Genomic DNA, 19,433 nt, shown 5'->3' on the forward strand with positions numbered 1-19,433 from the left:
ATCGCATTGCCAAGTACAGGTCATATTTGCTTTCTTGTCATAGCGAATCTGCTCTTTCAAGCGACGAACATCTGTGGGATGTACCATGGCATGGCAAATAACATGGGGATAGCATGGTGTAGAACGCGAGGTATACTATGTACCGTTCTGCTGGCCTGAGCCACGCCGCTGTTGCAAGACATACTAATCACGTCACTGCATTTTGTTCGTCTTCCCGGGAAAAAGGCACAGCTAAATTCGGCCGTGAAGTCAGCCGCCGTCGTGCTCGGCCAAGGCTAGCCGGATCCGAGGCTCATCAGGGCTACGGCAGCAGGCCGGCTGCCTCACAACGTCTAAAACGCTAGACCATCATGGGAAAACGCTTGATCACCACGGATAACACGCTAGATTAACACGACAAAAACGCTAGATCACCACGTGTTAAACGCTAGATCACCATGTCTAAACGCTAGATCACCACGGCCAAAACGCAAAATCACCATTTCCAAAACGCTAGATGGTCAAGCAAAAAGGTTAGATCACCACGTCTAAAACGCTTGATCACCACGTACAAAACGCTAGATAACCGCGCATGAAAAACTAGATCCCCACGCTTAAAACGCTAGAGCACCGCGTCGAAATTGCTGGAGCACCGCATCAAAATTGCTGTAGCACCACGTATAGAACGTTAGACACCGCGTCTAAAACCCTCACCGCTACGTATGAAGCGATGGATCACCACGCGTAAAACGCATTGCCCCACTTTCCTTGCAGGCGTTCGGTCCGGTTTCTTGCTGAGCTCGTGCGATGTCGCAAGTCGTAAGAGTTTTATCGAAGCTGAGCCCGACCCGTTTGACGAACCACGTCCATCGGGCGATGCACTCACACCGTGATTTCGTCTGCAGCGACTTCAGGGCCCTGTGCTGTTTCGTTTACAGCGGTGCCTGCGCGGCCTCCACATCTAGGCTTCTCTTCGTCTCCGTTTCCTGACTGAGAGGAGGCCGTGACGACGCGGCGCCGATCGCTGCCCGGAGTGCGCAGCCGGCCGCCGCCGCCGCCGCCGCCGCCGCCACCGCCGCCATCATGCTGAACTGGGCTGGCCTCGCGGGCATCTTGGTCTTCTACTTGCTGATCCTGGCCGTCGGCCTCTGGGCAGCATGGCGCAGGAAGAAGAGCCTGGAAAGCAGTGGTAAGGACGGCTGCCTGCCCCTCGCGTGCACGCCACAGTGCAGGGCTGTGTGGGGTACGTGTGAGAGCAGTGGCGTGGGTGGCTGTCCCTCGCGTGCCCGTCACGGCGCCCGGCTGTGTGGGGCACGCTGGAGTTTGCAGCGTAGGAACGTCCGAAGGAGCGTCCGTCTATACATTTTTTGAAGTTGATCATTGGTTATTAATTTATGTATTAATTTATCTTAGTTCTTGACTCATTTTAGTTCTTTTATTTATGTAATTATTCGATGTATTGGTTACTAAGGCCGATTAGTGATTATATCCCGCTAAAGTTGCTGCGTTGTAGTGATTTAGACCACTGGAAACACTTTTCAGGTGTTTTTGATAACTTTTTAGAAGCTTTTCATTTGGAGGTGTGGGCCGTTGTGCTTGACTTTACCGGTTCGTTTGCGTCGTTGCTCTTGCGCTCTATGTGCAGCTTAATCGGCTTGACATGGGGTATACGGAGAGCGAGTACGTAAAAGAGGTGCTCTTGTTATGACTGCGTTGCAGTTGATAGCATTTCGGCGTAAGGAAAAGCACAAAATTGACGATATTTGGCTGTTCGTGATTTGCTGGGTTCAAGCTCTGTCCATTGGACTCGGACTTTTCTGCTCTATCTAGGAAAGATAGAGTTAAAAAAAATTGGGGGATGGCCTATCTCTTTAGTCTTTACTTTAATAAATGTAATATTGACCTCATCAGTCCATTTACTTTCCCGGGGAATTGATTGGGCCATTTCCCAGGCGATGCGCGCCGTTACGCCACTCTTCCCTGCCTGTCTTCGCACACCGCTGGTATGGTGTGTGTGTCTTGGCTTTACGGCTACATGCGCGTCTTTGAGTCCATTCCTCCCCTTTTCTTGCTACCTCCTGTTTTGGTGGAGCCAGTGGAGCCCCGCTCGGCCGGTGTTACCGGAAATGTATGTTGTTACATGGCCGGCACGCTCTCCCCATAAGCCACCTTCGCAATAGTGTGGTCATGCAAATGTGTTTGGGACCGGTCCCTATTGCACGGGGTTCGGGCAAAAGCAGCCTTCCGTGGTGTTGTGTGGGAGGCAGCGCCCGCACGTGATCACTGCGACCTTGATCTTTGATGATGCACGGTCTGTGGAGCTCCAGCCTGCCTTCTCCACAGCGGACTATCAGCTTATCGAGCATTCCTCGCTCCCCCAATCCGCCCACCAATACGATGAATGTGACTGCCGCTTGCAAGCATGACCTCTACAGTGAGAGCTATCTAAATATAACAGAGGACAGACAAGGACAGCAGGCAGTGGCAGTGGCGGGCGGTGGATGTCTCTCAGACTTGCGGCGTCTGGATGGTAACGGCGGCATCCCACTGACGGCGTCTGGACGGTAACGGCGGCATCACACTGACGGCGTCTGGACGGTAACGGCGGCATCACACTGAAGGCGTCTGGACGGTAACGGCGGCATCACACTGACGGCGTCTGGATGGTAATGGCGGTATAACACTGACGGCGTCTGGATGGTAATGGCGGTATAACACTGACGGCGTCTGGATGTAATGGCGGTATCACACTGACGGTGTTTGGACGGTAACGGTGGTATCACACTAACGGCGTCTAAGGGCGCTATATATATATATATATATATATATATATATATATATATATATATATATATATATATACATACCTCTCTCTCTCTCTCTCTCTCTCTCTCTCTCTCTCCTCTCTTCTCTCTCTCTCTCTCTCTCTCTCTCTCTCTCTCTCTCTCTCTTCTCTCTCTCTCTCTCTCTCTCTCTCTCTTCTCTCTCTCTCTCTCTCTCTCTCTTCTCTCTCTCTCTCTCTCTCTCTCTCTCTCTCTCTCTCTCTCTCTATCTCTCTCTCTCTATCTCTCTTCTCTCTCTCTCTCTCTCTCTCTCTCGTCTCTCTCTCTATGTCTCTCTGTCTCTGTCTCTCTGTCTCTCTGTCTCTCGTCTCTCTGTCCTCTCTGTCTCTCTGTCCTCTGTCTCTGTCTCTTGTTCTCTCTCTATATGTTCTCTGTCTCTATGTCTCTCGTCTCTCTGTATCGCTGTCTCTCGTCTCTCTGTCTCTGTCTATCTGTCTCTCTGTCTCTCGTTCTCTGTCTCTCTGTCTCTCTGTCTCTCTGCTCTCTGTCTCTCTGTCTCTCTGTCTGTCTGTCTGTCTGTATGTCTGTCTGTCTGTCTGTTGTCTGTCTGTCTCTGTCTGTATGTCGTGTTGTCTGTCGTCTGTCTGTCTGTCTGTTGTCTGTCTGTCGGTCTGTCTTCTGTCTGTCTGTCTGTCTGTCTGTCTGTCTGTCTGTATGTCTGTTTAGGGCTGTCTGTTTTCGTCTGTATGTCTGTCTGTCTGTCTGTCGTCTGTCTGTCTGTCTGTTCGTCTGTCTGCGTCTGTCTGCTCTGTCTGTCTGTCTGTCTGTCTGTCGTTGTCTGTTGTCTGTGTCTGTCTGTCTGATCTGTCTGTCTGTCGTCGTCTGTCTGTCTGTCTGTCTGTCTGTCTGTCTGTCTGTCGTTGTCTGTCGTCTTGTCTGTCTGTCTGCTCGTCTGTCTGTCTGTCTGTCTGTTCGTCTGCTGTCTGTCTGTCTGTCTGTCTGTCTGTCTGTTCTGCTGTCTGTCTGTCTGTCTGTCTGTCTGTGTCTGTCTGTCTGTCTGTCTGTATCGTCTGTCTGTCTGTAGTCTGTCGGTGTCTGTCTGTCTGTCTGTCCGTCTGTTGTCTGTCTGTCTGTCTATGTCTGTCTGGTCTGTCTGTCTGTCTGTCTGTTGGTCTGATCTGCTTTCTGTCTGTCGTTCTGTCTGTTCTGTCTGTATCTAATCTATGAGGTAGATGAAGGAAACGCACTCATAATGTGCGCGTTTTGTGTAACGCTTCCGTGTGCGCCCTCACTCCCTTCTCACTGCAGAGAGGCAGCGGGTAAGATTGTCGCGACCAATGCGTTAGCCCGGCCGCTTCTTTATGTCGATGTTTGACATGTAACACCCGACAGCTACGGACAAACTTCAGTGAAGTGCAGACAGGTGAAACGTGTCGTGTAAAAACGCGAAACGGTAAAGACAGTGACTTTTAGCACCAGTTTTTAACTTAAACTTACCAACAGTATTTCTTTACTTATCCTAGGCAGAGCCACTCTGCGCTTTTACTCCCATTTCCGTCAGCAACTATCCGCCCTCACTTCCCTTGGCAGGATAACACCTGGCGTCGTTTTCGCAGCTTACTATTTTCTCCAGATACATGTGTGAGCAGCCTGAAAATTCGCCATTCAGTTGTGAATTTAGTTCTGAAACTCTAGAGTGAAAAGCTTACAAGTCTACAGAATGAGTGTCGTATTAGGGGACGGTTCTGTTGTTTTAAGGGGAAGTGTAATCCGACAGCCTATTCAAGAGCAGACAACCTATGAATCATGCAGCGAATGTGCTTGCAGAATGAATTAGCTAGGAACTTGTGGCACATGCCAATTGCCCACAAAACCTTTAAAAAAACATTGCGGGACGAGAAAATTTAACCTCGGCTGTTTTCGTTTGTGTGCCGTGTCTGATCCGACCAGTTAACGTCTCCTGCTGTATTTTTTTTTTTTTATCACAACGACGTAGGGAAAGGCTATGGGGGGAGAAGGAGAAACGGCCGGTCAACAAAACTAAGGGTAGGTGGATGGTGGATTTTGATATTGTACTTAGGTTCTAACCGCCGTTTGCGTCTCCATTGGTCGCAGTACATTACAGTCGGCTTAGCCCAAGAAAGGTGTGTTTGCTTGGACGCCAGTAATCAGAGACTCTCGGCCCGACGGCAACTAATTCACGGTGGGCTGATCGCTGTCAGAAGTAAGCGAACCGAAACATAGCCGTGCAGAGCTCGGGAATGGAACGTCTCAATGTGTCTCGTCTTCAGATGCAATGACAATTTGGAAACGCTGCCTGGCAGCCAGATGGCTTCCGCCAGGTGCGTGTCTTTGATTGTACGGCGCGTGCCGCGGCGCCACTACGTGTGCATGCTGACGTGGCATTGCAAAAATGACTTTTCATTGCAATGCTGGTGCTGCATTGAAGTTGGCCGATGCCCCGGTGCTCCTGTGGTGGCGTAGTACGACTCCGTTATTGTTGCTGGTATTCATGCTATCATTGCCCTGCCCGGACACTGGTTTATTCCATTCACACCAGAACAGCGATCACGCCTCCCCCACCCCCTCCCCCCTTTGCCCCATCGGTCGTGCTCCCGCCCCGTGCAGCGGACTTGGACGAGGTGATGGTGTTCCCACTCACTGTCCACTCATCCCCGCCTCGTGCAGCGGACCGCGACGAGGTGATGCCGTCCTCACTCACCGCCCACCCCTCCCCGCCCCGTGCAGCGGACTCGGACGAGGTGATGCTGGCCGGACGTAACATCGGCGTCTTCGTCGGCATCCTGACCATGACGGCCACCTGGGTGGGCGGCGGCTACATCAACGGCTCGGCGGAGGAGACCTTCAAGGCGGGCCTGATCTGGACCCAGGCGCCCTTCGGCTACTCACTTAGTCTCATGCTCGGTAGGTGTGCCGATAGGTCTCGGTAGGTCCTCTCCTGGCAGGCCCGCTCTATTCATCGGGACTGTGCGGCAGCGACAGACGCCGGGACATCGGGAACAACTCGGCGCGGGCTCGGGGTCGATTACAGCGAGGAGTGATACCCGATTGCGGGGAGGGGTGACGAAGTGTTCATGTGCTGTGTGACTGAGCGGTGTCGAGGCCTGACCGAGCGCACTTTAGAGCTGGGCATTTGTCGGCGCTGATCTGCAGTGTTAGAGCTGGGCGTTTGTCGGCGCTGATTTGTAGCGTTAGAGCTGGGCGTTTGTCGGCGCTGATCTTCAGCGTTAGAGATGGGCGTTTGTCGGCGCTGATCTGCAGCGTTAGAGCTAGGCGTTTGTCGGCGCTGATCTGCAGTGTTAGAGCTGGGCTTTTGTCGGCGCTGATCTGTAGCGTTAGAGCTGGGCGTTTGTCGGCGCTGATCTGCAGCGTTAGAGCTGGGCGTTTGTCTGCGCTGATCTGCAGAGTTGGAGCTGGGCTTTTGTCGGCGCTGATCTGTAGCGTTAGAGCCGGGCGTTTGTCGGCGCTGATCTGCAGCGTTAGTGCTGGGCGTTTGTCGGCGCTGATCTGCAGCGTAAGAGCTGGGCGTTTGTGGGCGCTGATCTGCAGCGTTAGAGATGGGTGTTTGTCGACGCTGATCTGCAGCGTTAGAGGTGGGCATTTGTCGGCTCTGATGTGCAGCGATCATGGCTCGAATGCTTTGGCTGAATACGTTATATGAAACGGCTTACTTGGTTCAAGCACTTGTATCAACAGAGGGAATATATTTAAGCTCCTTGAAGTCCTGGACGTGCGTATGTAAACAGAACACACCTTTTAAAACATTTGTGTTGTCTTCATGACGAACTCTTTTGTCATTGAGAGTGTTACTTGAGATCATTCAGCAGGCACGCAAATCCCCTACCCCACACCAAATTAACATTAATTATCGGATTAGCTGTGTCCATGTCTCTGGTCGAAATGTTTGTCACGAGTTTCCCAAGTTCGCGGGGTATTTCGCTGCAACATTTGTTTTAAGTGGCTGTCACAACTGTCCTCAATCACGTTTCTTATCTCCCGTAGTAGAGCGCTGAATGAACAAATGCTTTCGGCACGACCAAAACAAAACAACAAAAACCAACACCCCTTTTAAATATGCCCTTTGTGCTCACAACTTTAACTCAAAGCTCACTATTTCAGGTGGCATCTTTTTCGCAAAGAAGATGCGCGAAGAGGGATACACGACCATGCTGGACCCGTTGCAGAACCGGCTAGGCCGCGTCATGGGCGGCATCCTCTTCCTGCCGGCGCTGATGGGCGAGCTCTTCTGGTCGGCGGCTATCCTTGGCGCTCTCGGTGTGTGGCGCAGGCAGCAGCGGCGGCCGCACTCAGTCCTGCCAAGTGCAGAGATGTTTTGAACAATGATAGTGACGCCCTTGGTTGTTGATGGAATTTTTGGTGTAAAGGCTCGCTCAGTGTCACCCACTATCTGCAGTGTATGCGCGCTTTCGAGTCACTGGTGAGGTCGAAGGCCCAATCATGCATCAGCTCTGCGTCTCTATGCCTGTGCAGGGACCACCATCAACGTGATTCTCCAGCTGGACCAGGTGGTGTCGTTCGGCGATAACCTCTCCATCCTCTGTGCCTGCGCAGGGACCACCATCAACGTGATTCTCCAGCTGGACCAGGTGGTGTCGTTCGGCGATAACCTCTCCATCATCGTGTCGGCGGCCATTGCCGTCTTCTACACGCTGTTCGGCGGCCTCCTCTCAGTGGCCTACACTGATGTCATCCAGCTGATCTGCATCTTCATCGGCCTGGTGAGGGTGGCCTGGGGCCGGGCGGTTAAGGTCTGTCTGCGGTTGGAGAGGTATTGAGTTTCATTGCCCTCGCAGGAAACTTTCGGTGGTCACGCCCCCCCCCCCCCGTCCCCCAGCCGAGATGCGGAGACGCCAGAGGTCTGCACCAGAGGCCAGAGGGCTGTGCCAGAGGCCAGAGGTAGTACCAGAGGCCAGAGGTTACGCTAGAGGCCAGAGGTAGTACCAGAGGCCAGAGGTTACGCTAGAGGCCAGAGGTAGTGCCGGGGACCAGAGATCAGCGCTAAAGGGCAGAGTTCAGTGCCAGAGACCAGAGATCAGTGCTAGAGGCCAGATGTAGTGCCAGAGGCCAGAGGTCAGCGCTAGAGGCCAGAGGTAGTGCTAGAGGCCAGTGGTAGTGCCAGAGGCCAGAGGTCAGCGCTAGAGGCCGGAGGTCAGTGCTAGAGGCCAGAGGTTAGTGCTAGAGGCCAGAGGCCAGAGGTCAGCGCTAGAGGCCAGAGGTAGTGCCAGAGGCCAGAGGTCAGCGCCAGAGGCCAGAGTGTAACGCCAGGTCGGCGCCGGCCCGCCGTGTCGCACTGTTGACGCGTCGGACCTGTAAGCGAGGGGTCGAGAGTCTAGGCCTGGTGTTGGGACGCGGTTTGTATCAACGCTGCGATCATGTATAGGCTCTCGCTTATTGGGCCTCAGCTGTAGCGGCCGCAGATTGCTTAAAAGTGCTGGTTTGTGTGAGCGGGGTCCAGGTTGCCTGTTGAAATATATTGGCGGCAAATGTCGAGCGTGGAGGTCTCATACGAAGAAAGGCGTCGGGCCGATGCCGTTTCAGTACTTCCCAGGCGGGCCTAATGATGAATATTACTTTCAAGAAAGAGCCATTCTTCCCAAATGTGTTTTGCTTCCGAAAGTACATATTATGTAAGGCAGCACAGATTCTTCAATATGAGGTGTTCAATGTCCTAAATGGCATCCATTGGTTGCTGTAGCCTCTTTATTTAGCACTCTCTCATTTGGATTACGATACAGGAATGTGACACAACATGGGGCGTGTCAGTAGAGTGGGAGGACCAGGCACTGCTGTCATGATCAATCGCCGTGGACGTATGTGGACTCTTTTTCTCCTTGGTGTCACGCTAACAATTTAATCCAAGTCTTCTATGAAAAGAAATCTGTGTGTTAAGCCAGACGCTGAGATAATTTGCTTCGGATTTGATGAAAACCGTGATTGTAGGATGTCTATCTTCTGAGATTTTTAACGTCATGAATTACAAATACCAAGCATCGAGTATATTCCAGTATCCTGCTTCTTCTTTCAGCAAGCCGCGCCGTGGCGTTTTGACGGGAGCCTGCCGTGTGTGGTAATGCCAGCATTTCCCCACCATCATATGTGCTGTAAGAAAACGTCTCGTATTTGATGCAGAGCTAGCATCGAAAGCCTAACAAAAACATACCATGTCAACCACGGGAAGATGCCGCAACATTCTGACTGTTGACTAGAACATAGTCTTGCGATGGACTGGGTCACGTTAATGGCAGAGGGAGCTGCGTAAGTGGACTACATACGAGGAGGTGTGGGTTTGCTGTGACTGCACATCAATACGAGGAAGACATTCGGAGCCCGCTTATGGTTGACCGAGCCATGTCCTGCGCCTGGTGCAAACACACCGAACCAAGCCTGCAAATCATATCTAAGCGTATGGAGGCTTCCGCTCCCATGTGCAGTTGACTTCACACTTGCTTAAGTTGCGTGTGTTGCTGCAAGACTAATGTGGTCTCCGGTGGCAGCGTCGTAGCAAGGCTATATGGCTGCTGTATCCGTATCGTTCGCACTGTCCGCTTTATCATGGCCATCGTATGGTTGTGAAAGCGTTTAACACGCGAACTTCAGAAATGGGGCAGTTGAAATGTTGGCAGTTATTTTTGTATCGCACGCATTGCGTTGTAATGCCATACGTTTGATTATATAAACTCAGGGTAATAGCGGCCGGGTAGCACAAAGTCGAATCCATATATTTCAGTATAGTACCAGAAATCTACTGGATATACATCTGTACGAAATATTGATGAGCAAAACTCTTGTGCTCTAGGTATTTTGAAGTCCATCATTCGAGGCAGCGTAATGCGAATGCCACATCATCAATTCATTGCGAGTATAAGTGTGTGTGATGTTCAGAATGTTTGCAAGTAAATGTCAAAGTATTAGATATTGCATTGCACTGTCTGTGTCGGCTATTAGCAAACGGTGCAGCATATTTGGAAGGGAACTGAGGTCTGGCTTGGCTGGCATCGGACACACGGTCCTCCAATTCTGGGCCCGGCACGTCACTGACTGCGCCACTGGGACCGCCCGAGACCGCCCGACGTCACTGACTGCGCCACTGGGACCGCCCGAGACCACCCGACGTCACTGACCGCGCCACTGGGACCGCCCGAGACCACCCGAGGTGCTGCGTAAATCGAAAAATTGATGCAGAACCGCACATGGACGTGACTCGATGACGGAAGGTGTGCTCAAACCGCACTGAATCACGCCTTCGACCACGCCTGCAGTAATACATGCGATCAGCAGAAGTGTTCAAAACGTCATGAACGGGTACTATCACTTGTAGTGGTGCTCACGCCGCACCTGATGCAGTCGCCGATTGTCGCTAATGCAGTTTCATCATGGCTGATGGCTTCACGTCCTTCCCTGCCCGGAGACAGGTCACTATAGCGGACGCCTCTGTGGTCCCCGTCGAGCGTTTGCGGGTGGGTGCCGGCCAGCAGCTCGCGTTCTCAGCGTTCTCCTTGTATGAGTGATGCTGCACGCATGAGACAGGCTCAACGAGAACGCCATCGCCCCCTCAGCAGCTGAGGCGTTTGTCATGGACTCGCGGGTAATCACTGACTTACGAATCGGTCCATTAGCGGCTGCTGACTGCTCTCAGCGTACTACCGGTCACATGCCGCTTGAGTCGTCTTCGACAGTGCCCTTAGCACACTATGAGTCGGTAGTGTACCGAAAAACGTTTAAACGCCTTGTTTGATTATATCATTAACAAACATTTTGTTCCAGTGGTTCTCCATACCGTTCGCCATGACACACGATGCGTTCACGACACTGGACATCTCGGAGAACGACTGGATCGGTTCCATTGAGTCCCACTGGGCTGGTGTCTGGTTTGACTACGCCATGCTTCTGATCTGCGGCGGCATACCCTGGCAGGTACGGACAGCATACCCTGGCAGGTACGGACGGCATACCCTGGCAGGTACGGACGGCATACCCTGGCAGGTACGGATGGCATACCCTGGCAGGTACGGACGGTATACCCTGGCAGGTACGGACGGCATACCCTGGCAGGTATAGACGGCATACCCTGGCAGGTACGGACGGTATACCCTGGCAGGTATAGACGGTATACCCTGGCAGGTACGGACGGTATACCCTGACAGGTGCGGACGGCATACCCTGGCAGGTACGGACGGCATACCGTGGCAGGTACGGACGGTACAGCCGCATCGGGCCTGTTAGTCGCATCTTAGTTTAATATGGTCGAGCTGGTGTGCCGTGGCATGTACATACGGCATGCCGCTGCCTCTGACGTCGGCTCGCCGCGGCAGGCATGCCGGTGCCTCTGACGTCAGCTCACCGCGGCAGACATGTCGCTGCCTCTGACGTCGGCTTACCGCGGAAGGCTGACGTATATGGCGCCGTGCCACGCTGGTATACACACATACACACAGTATACACACAGACGGCGGCGGGTGTGGATGATGTACCGTGAGAGGTTCGGAAAGCCTCCTGCTTTTTGCCAGATCGGTATGGCGTGGTATGCATGCATGACGTACATGGCTGGGCACGGTAATCATTTGTTAGGATGTGTATCACACATATATTTGACGTTGTGTAAGCATGATGCAGGTGCGGCAGCTAGCGTTGAGAAAGTACCGTTGGGGGTCAGGTTAGTGTACTGCAGCTTACAGAACGGCACGCCTATGAGATCATTGGCTGCATACTGGACTGACGGCGGCACACTATATCAGTTAGCGCGATAGCTCAGTTCATTAGTTCAGTTCCAGTTCCGTTCAGCTCAGTTCCAGTTCCGTTCAGCTCAGTTCAATATAATCCAGCTCAGTTCAGCTCAGTTCAGTTCATTTTAAAAACAACTCAGTCCAGCTTAGTTCAGTTTGGTCCAGGTTAGCTCAGCTTAGTTAAGTTCATTTCCATTCAGTTCAGTTCAGCTCATTTTATAAGTAATTACTAATCATAGGAATCATGGCAGTGTAGCAGCCATGATCAGCTGTCAAGCGCACGGCTCAGATGCCATGATCACCTGTCAGGCGCACGGCTCAGATGTCATGATCGGCTGCCAAACGCACATCTCAGATGTCATGATCACCTGTCAGGCGCACGGCTCAGATGTCACGATCAGCTGTCAAGCGCACGGCTCAGATGTCATGATCAGCTGTCAAGCGCACGGCTCAGATGTCATGATCAGCTGTCAAGCGCACGGCTCAGATGTCATGATCAGCTGTCAAGCGCACGGCTCAGATGTCATGATCAGCTGTCAAGCGCACGGCTCAGATGTCATGATCAGCTGTCAAGCGCACGGCTCAGATGTCATGATCAGCTGTCAAGCGCACGGCTCAGATGTCCACGTGAATGTCCATGTTGAACACGTCACCACCACATGTACACGAGGCACCGATTACCAGCCTGTGTGCGTTCCGTATACTTCGCAGAGTTCATCTCCTCCCTATACTGCACTCAAGCTGCGTCCGCACTGCACGTTTTCAGCATTTGCTTCCTTCGACCGATCCCCCGCAACTATTCCGCACCCGTTCTGCGGCCGAGCTGCCGCCACACCACAGCCTGCGTCAGTTCGCTGTTGGTGTGACCACAGCCTGCAGCTGGGGTGCGTTGCAGGTGTACTTCCAGCGCGTGCTGTCCTCCAAGAGCCCGCGACGGGCGCAGCTGCTCAGCTTCGCCGCTGCTGGCGGCTGCATCTTCCTGGCGATCCCGGCCGTGCTCATCGGCGCCATCGCCCACGGCACCAGTGAGTGACGACTCCCCTCACTCACACACTCCACACTATCCCTCGTGCCTCGCACGACACCAGTGAGTACCGACTCCCCTAACACACACACTCCACACTCTCCCTCGTGTCGCGCACGGCACCAGTGAGTGCCGACGCCCCTCACCCACACACTCTACACTCTGCTCCCTCGTGTCGCGCCCCTGTCTCGTCGCCGCCGTTTGGTGGCAGGTGGTCGGAGCTGGCGCATGACCGGGTGTCGCCGCCGTTTGGTGGCAGGTGGGCGGAGCTGGCGCATGACCGTGTGTCGTCGTCGCTAGGCTGCGACGTTGCCGACTGTTCTGGTTTCTGACGTTGGACGGCAGTTGTGTGTGACTCTGGTACGGTTTGGAAGGATGTGTGCCGATTATTGCCATGCCACATTTCTACCATTTTTCTGCTCCACGCAATCACGTTTTGTCGGCTCAACCTGTGGGAATAAACAGTGGTGTTGGGGACAGTGTGTTTTGCATACGACACTTGTTGGCTTCACGATATTTTGCTCCCCATTTGTTCCGCTGGTGTTATTCTTTAGCCACTGGATGTGTCAGGGTATTCTTTGCATTTCACGTCTTTTACGGCGCTTGATATACGGAAGGCATGCCTTTTCAGCTCCTTGTTTTTCAGCATTATGAGCCCGGAGTTGATGTTCTGGTCCTCGCATCAATTCCATTTAGCATGACAGCTCTGAAGCCCTTTTTCGTGCTGTTTATCCAAATATCATTCGATTCGTTGGCGGTAATATGAGGTCTCCGACGTGCCGGCACTGTACTGAAATAGTCAAATAGATTGTTATGGAAGTGCTGTCAGGAGCATTTTAGTTGTAGTCCTCCGGTGACATTGCACTCACGTCTGTAAGTCGGCTAGTGGCAACCATGCGCATGGGCGTGAATGAGGCCGGTGCTCTTGTGGTCGAGACATCCACACAACAGGGCGCCAGATGCTCTCTCCAGTGACGCTCAACCCGTCTGTTTGTCATAACAGAGTGGGAGCTGACCGAATACGGCAAGACGCCCGCCGGCACCGACACTCGCTTCGTCCTGCCGCTTGTGATGCAGTACATGACGCCAAGTGTAAGTATTCCGCGGCTGCCAACACGCGTGTTGGTGGAGTACTGACGCTTGTGATGCAGTACATGACGCCAAGTGTAAGTGTTCAGCGGCTACGAACACGCGTGTTGGTAGTTCTGACGCTTGAGATGCAGTACATGACGCCAGAAGACAGCCTTTAATGGCTACCAACGAACGTATAAGTAGAGTGTTGCTTTTCGCCACGCAGTAAATGGGTCAACATGTTAGTAATCGTCAGCCACCAATCCCGACACTGGCTTAATATTACATACCGCCATGTGAGGCATAACACTAGATTGGAGCATTCATCTGCTTTGCGAGTGTTCAGCCGTTGCCGATGTAAACATTTAGCGATTACTATTTCCAGATTTTTAGGAGCGATACCTTGCTTGCCATCTGTAGAATTAGGGGAACAATGTGTATAGAATCAGTATCTAAAGCCAATAATGTCGGCAGAATCACTGGTCTGTTTGCCCTGCTGCCTCCAGCGGGTGATGTATGCGAACTCAGCAGCCAGTGAACATGCAACCGATGAACACCAGCCGGTGAACAGTAACTGATTGTTCAGGTTCGCGTTGACTGTACTGGCTTCCTGCACCCCTTTTCTTGTTTGTAGTGTGCGTGCCTCTCACAGCACTCTGTGTATGTCTAAGTCTGCACTCGTACTGTTGTGCTGCACATCGCTGTTGCACAGTTCTTGCACCCTAATGTTGTCTTGCTGTGGTGTTGCTCTTCGCTTCACATTAGCAGTTGTGATAGTGATTTGCTTTTAAGGCGCGTCAACTGCAGTGGTCATTTGCACCCTTCGCTTCGCATCGGTTGCCTGACTATATCTCTGTTTTTACATGCTCTTTCCTGCAGTGAGTGGAGTGCGAAACCACAGCAAAGCCACCGTGGTTATCGCGCCACGCCTGCGCTTGCCGCAGTGTTGCGCATCGCCCTTGCCTTGCCCTGACCCTTCCCTTACCCCACCCTGACCCCGTCCTTACTCCGCTCTGGCCCCGCTCTGACCCCGCCCTGACCCCGCCCTGACCCCGCCCTGACCCCGCTTTAACTCCGCCCTGACCCCGCCCTTACTCCGCTCTGACCCCGCCCTGACCCCGCCCTGACCCCGCCCTTACTCCGCTCTGACCCCGCCCTGACCCCGCCCTTACTCCGCTCTGACCCCGCCCTGACCCCGCCCTTACCCCGCCCCCGCCCTTACTCCGCTCTGGCCCCGCTCTGACCCCGCCCTGACCTCGTCCTCGTCAGCTGACCGCTCCGCCATTGTGTTCGGCAGTGGGTGGCCTTCATCGGGCTTGGAGCTGTGTCGGCGGCGGTCATGTCCTCGGCTGACTCGTCCGTGCTCTCGGCGTCCACCATGTTCGCCAGGAACATCTACAAGAACGTGCTCCGGCCGCAGGTATGAGTACGCGCGATGCAGGTTAGATCCCCTTGAGGCATGATATCGGCTCGCTGCTATTGTTCGCAGATTCTTGGGCTCAAGACTGTTCTTGTCAGCTGAGAGTGACTTCGAACCCGTCTGCTGATCTGGGATTCGTATTTGGTCCGCCGATTGATGATCTGGTGAAGTATTCTGCAGTATTGATAATTTGGTGCAGTGTTCTGCAGTGTTGGTGATTTGGTGCAGTATTCTGCAGTGTTGATGATCTGGTCCTGTCTTCCGCAGTATTGTGCTGAAGGGTCAGCCGTGATATGCTCACTGTGTGGCCTCACATTTGATCATGTCTGTTGACCTGCACCGGGCGCCCCTGCGCCACGGAAGACGGTGTGCCGCAGTCAGAGCGGCACCTGAGTCGTGACCGTGCGGCGCGCCGCAGGTCCGGATCATAGCCCGCTTCTGGCCGAGGCTTACGTTGTCCGCGGAAAGGAAAGGTGGTCGTGGAGAGTCGTGACGCTGGCCGATGTCAGGTGCTGGTGGCGTCGTTGACTCTCCCCCCCCCCCCCCGCCCAGTAGACGTTATTTATGAAAACAGCGACACTTCTTCGAGCACCTCAGGAGAGCACCTGCTTTTACAGGCGTCTGACGGCGAAACAATCATAGTGATGAGGCTAGCCATCATCGCCACCGCTGTCATCGCCACTGTCATAGCCATCGTGGTCAAGTCAATCTATGGCCTCTTGTGAGTATCAATGGTCCGGCGCTCCAGTGCTATAAGTGGCAGAGCAACGGGCTTCGGATCAATAGACTTGGGTTCGAAACCCGTGCTTTGCCGAAATATTTTGATGACACAGTTGTGGCCGTAAGCAAGAAACAGTAATGGGTGTTAGGGCATATAGCTGCACAAGTTGGCAACGAATGGTCGAGTTGAAGCCGCTGCCAGTGCAAGGATGCGACATGTCGCTGGGGTGGCTTTTTGGCTGTTCTTGTAGGCGTAATGTATCCCTGCGGGGCGCTTTCACTTTGCACGAAGGCATGCCGTGGTGCCGCCGCACAGCTGACGTCGTTTGTCTTCGTCATACGCTGGTTGTGTGTGATAAATATGGCAAATCCTCGGATTTTTCGAACAGTCCAACCTGATTTGATTGCATTCCCGTGCCCCGAGTTCACAGCATGTCGTCATTTGTTGACACAGGGTCTCCCCCACCAGTCGCCTGTGCAATAATGCCTTTGTGAAGACTGCGTTGTGGCACGCACAGCCCACGAATGTGCCTGAATCAACAAACATGTATCGGAGCATCCTCTCTTTAGCAGCTGTGCCAAGCCAACCGTTTCCACCAGTCTCCATGCTCAATTGCATATGACGTTTTGGGTGGTGTTTCCGCGGTCGACTGTGAAACACATTTGGAACCCGCACCCGCTGTTACAGCGTCTCTGTTTGGAATTAAAAGTACTTAATTTTACTTCCGCGGCTAGTGATCCTGTCATATTTGGTTGCACGCCAGTTCTTTGGACCTAGTGTTCCTGACAATGTTCCCACAGCGGCTTATTGTGATGCTCTGTTACAGCTTCCTCTGTTCGGACCTGGTGTTCGTGATACTGTTCCCGCAGTTGGTCACTGTCGTGCACATGCCTCGGCTGACCAACACCTACGGCTCGTTTCTCGCCATGCTGGTGGGACTCACTCTAAGACTCGCAGGTGAGGGGTCACGAGTCAATGTGAGCAGTTGGAGCTCCAGTTGACACCCACACCGATGTCGAGATCTGCGTTGTTTTGAGACGTTGATAAAACATTCAAACGTACGTGCTGAACAGACATAGGATTTAGGCGTTAGGTGGTGCGCTGTAATGTTTGTGGTGTTCGTCGTGTGCATTATGTCTGGGGTTGATGTGTCTGCCCGTATAATTTTCGTTGAAATAATCGGTGATGAAATGCTGGGTTATGTATACCTGGCACTAATCATATATATATATATATATATATATATATATATATATATATATATATATATATATATATATATATGTGTGTGTGTGTGTGTGTGTGTGTGTGTGTGTGTGTGTGTGTGTGTGTGGTGTGCGTGTGCGTGTGCGTGTGCGTGTGCGTGTGCGTGTGCGTGTGCGTGTGCGTGTGCGTGTGCGTGTGCGTGTGCGTGTGCGTGTGCGTGTGCGTGTGCGTGTGCGTGTGCGTGTGCGTGTGCGTGTGTGTGTGTGTGTGTGTGTGTGTGTGTGAGACCCTGGCGTAGGTAAATTGTATAAGGTTTCTTTCTGTCCTTCGTCGAGTTTTCTAATTATTGCTCTCTGCTCATCGTTGCGACTAAAAAGTAGCTCGCCAATGTTTGGCATCTATTGATTGTACCAACTTTTCGGAATGGCATATTCCATTTTCAAAGGTTCACACGGACAGACAGAGGTACAGACAGCATACAAGTGACGAATATATGGTTACATATTACAGTTTGGTGTAACAGCTAGGTTTCATCAAGTCCAGTTCAATCGCCAGATTGTTTGGTCTCAATGAGGCTGTTGACTTTTTTGGGATCATAAGGAAACAAGCGGCAAAACGTGTGCTGAATAGTAAGATATACCGTCTACCAGTAAGATATACCAGTCTACGGATGGTATCGATCGTCCCTAAGTGAGGTGAAGGGTGACTGAGGTGATGGTTTGGTTGTTTAGTTCTGGTGATGATGTTTTGCTCGTGACAGCCTCCAGAACGTCACAGTTTCTTCTGGTCGATGATAATGTTATCATGGTAGCGTTTCTGGTGAGGTCGTCTCAGTTAATGTTCCCGCGGTTTTCTTTTCGCACGTGCTCTTTGGAGCACCGTCAGCCAAGCGCATCGTCAACCGCCTTGAAAGTGTGGTAGTACTGACACTAGTGACACTTAGTATAATCAACATGCCTGTTTGTGCCAAATCAAGATGCCAAACATTGGCGAGCTACTGTTTAGTTGCAATGTTGAGCAGAGGGCCATAATTAGAAAACTCGATCAAGGACAGAAAATCTTATAAAATGTACCTACACCGGGGTCTTTAATCAACACTTGCAAAGCGTACAATTTGTTGTCTACACATACCAATATATATATATATATATATATATATATATATATATATCATGTCCTCTACTGTAGGCTATTGTTGGTCACACCATGCTGAACATGCTGTCATTATTAAGTTGCGTAATAATCAGTGAGCGGCGTGGTCTCCCAGCCAGTGCGGCACCAGCATGGCAACTTCACACGGTATTCTCGCAGATTTTGTTAAAATTTGGCACCAGAGGCTATCTGATACATAGAACTCACCTGGAAAACTTGAACAAGGGCAAAAACTCCATAAGATGTACTTGCGCCAAGGTCTTAAATCAACACCTGAATAGCGGACAATTTGCTGCCTACACATGCCTATATATGTATATATATATATATATATATATATATATATATATATATATATATAGAACTATCATCAAGAGATCAAAGAAAGGGAGTGACACAGCAAAAACCGTCATCGCGAATTTCGCCATGCTTTTCGATGTTGTGAAATGCACATGCAAGTCTCAGCGCAGCTTTCCATGCCCAATTGCCTTCACAATGTATCAAGAAGAGGCTGCCCTGATTGACCAGTGCAGGCACCGGAAGCTTACCCTGTGGTCATATCACCGGGAAACTACCGTGGCCAGGGAGGCTCGCGAGGTGCGGAGGATGGCCAGACAAATCCAGGGGCGTCGTGGATCGGCGGCCAGTGAGGCGGTGTCTGTTGCTGAACCGCAGTCGCCTTCCCCGCCAACTGCTGAGCCCGCGCCGCCTGCTGAACCAGCGCTGGCTGCTAGTGCTGAACTCGAGCCTGCTCGGGGACCAAGTGGTCTCAGCGCTGGCGAGTCAGCCGAGAGCACGGTTTCCTACACGGTTCCGTACATGGCGGAAGGTGGCGACGATGCCGATTGCTCGTTCCGGTTGAGACCACTGTCACTGTAGGTTGTAAGGTTAACGACCTGACTAACACCGCTCTGGCGGTTGAGAGCTACGATGGCTCGAACTGGGCCGCTGCTGCTATCATCAACGCCTTTCAACAAGACAGCGGAGACGGACTGGTCACTTGAAATCAAATATCGTAGATTCTAAGAAGATCTGCTGCGCAGGAGACGAAGCGAAAAAGGAGACGGCTCGTCAAAATGCTGGAGCCATCCACGAGTCAGGTTTGACCATCCTCTACTCCGACGGTCGCGAAGGCAGGGGCTACAGGAGCCACACAGCTCGGAGCCACGCCAATGTCGTCGAAAAACAAGTTGTCATCGCTGAGCCAGGCAGCCGCCGCGTGCCTCATTTTACGTCCGAATTCGGCCGCGCCCTGCACTCGTTCAACGAGCTACACTCCGTAAGCCCGCCGTGCGACAGTCACATCAATGTG

General features: G+C 52.3%; 1 protein-coding gene across 1 annotated transcript in view; it reads left to right on the plus strand.

Moving 5' to 3' along the window:
* The first annotated feature begins 1,040 nt into the window (after positions 1–1,040).
* LOC119090330 (high-affinity choline transporter 1) overlaps positions 1,041–19,433 on the plus strand; it is a 31,691-nt gene continuing 13,298 nt past the window's right edge. The window contains exons 1-10 of the mRNA XM_037213124.1: positions 1,041–1,168; positions 5,511–5,687; positions 6,903–7,058; positions 7,356–7,522; positions 10,569–10,718; positions 12,423–12,552; positions 13,555–13,643; positions 14,920–15,042; positions 15,660–15,763; positions 16,590–16,720. Coding sequence (XP_037069019.1) covers positions 1,063–1,168; positions 5,511–5,687; positions 6,903–7,058; positions 7,356–7,522; positions 10,569–10,718; positions 12,423–12,552; positions 13,555–13,643; positions 14,920–15,042; positions 15,660–15,763; positions 16,590–16,720 — 1,333 coding nt within the window. The 5' untranslated portion in view covers positions 1,041–1,062. The remainder of the gene's footprint in view (positions 1,169–5,510; positions 5,688–6,902; positions 7,059–7,355; positions 7,523–10,568; positions 10,719–12,422; positions 12,553–13,554; positions 13,644–14,919; positions 15,043–15,659; positions 15,764–16,589; positions 16,721–19,433) is intronic.

This window comes from Pollicipes pollicipes, unplaced genomic scaffold (genome assembly GCF_011947565.3).
Source record: "Pollicipes pollicipes isolate AB1234 unplaced genomic scaffold, Ppol_2.1 Scaffold_1600;HRSCAF=1878_pilon_pilon_pilon, whole genome shotgun sequence".
Taxonomy (NCBI): domain Eukaryota; kingdom Metazoa; phylum Arthropoda; class Thecostraca; order Pollicipedomorpha; family Pollicipedidae; genus Pollicipes; species Pollicipes pollicipes.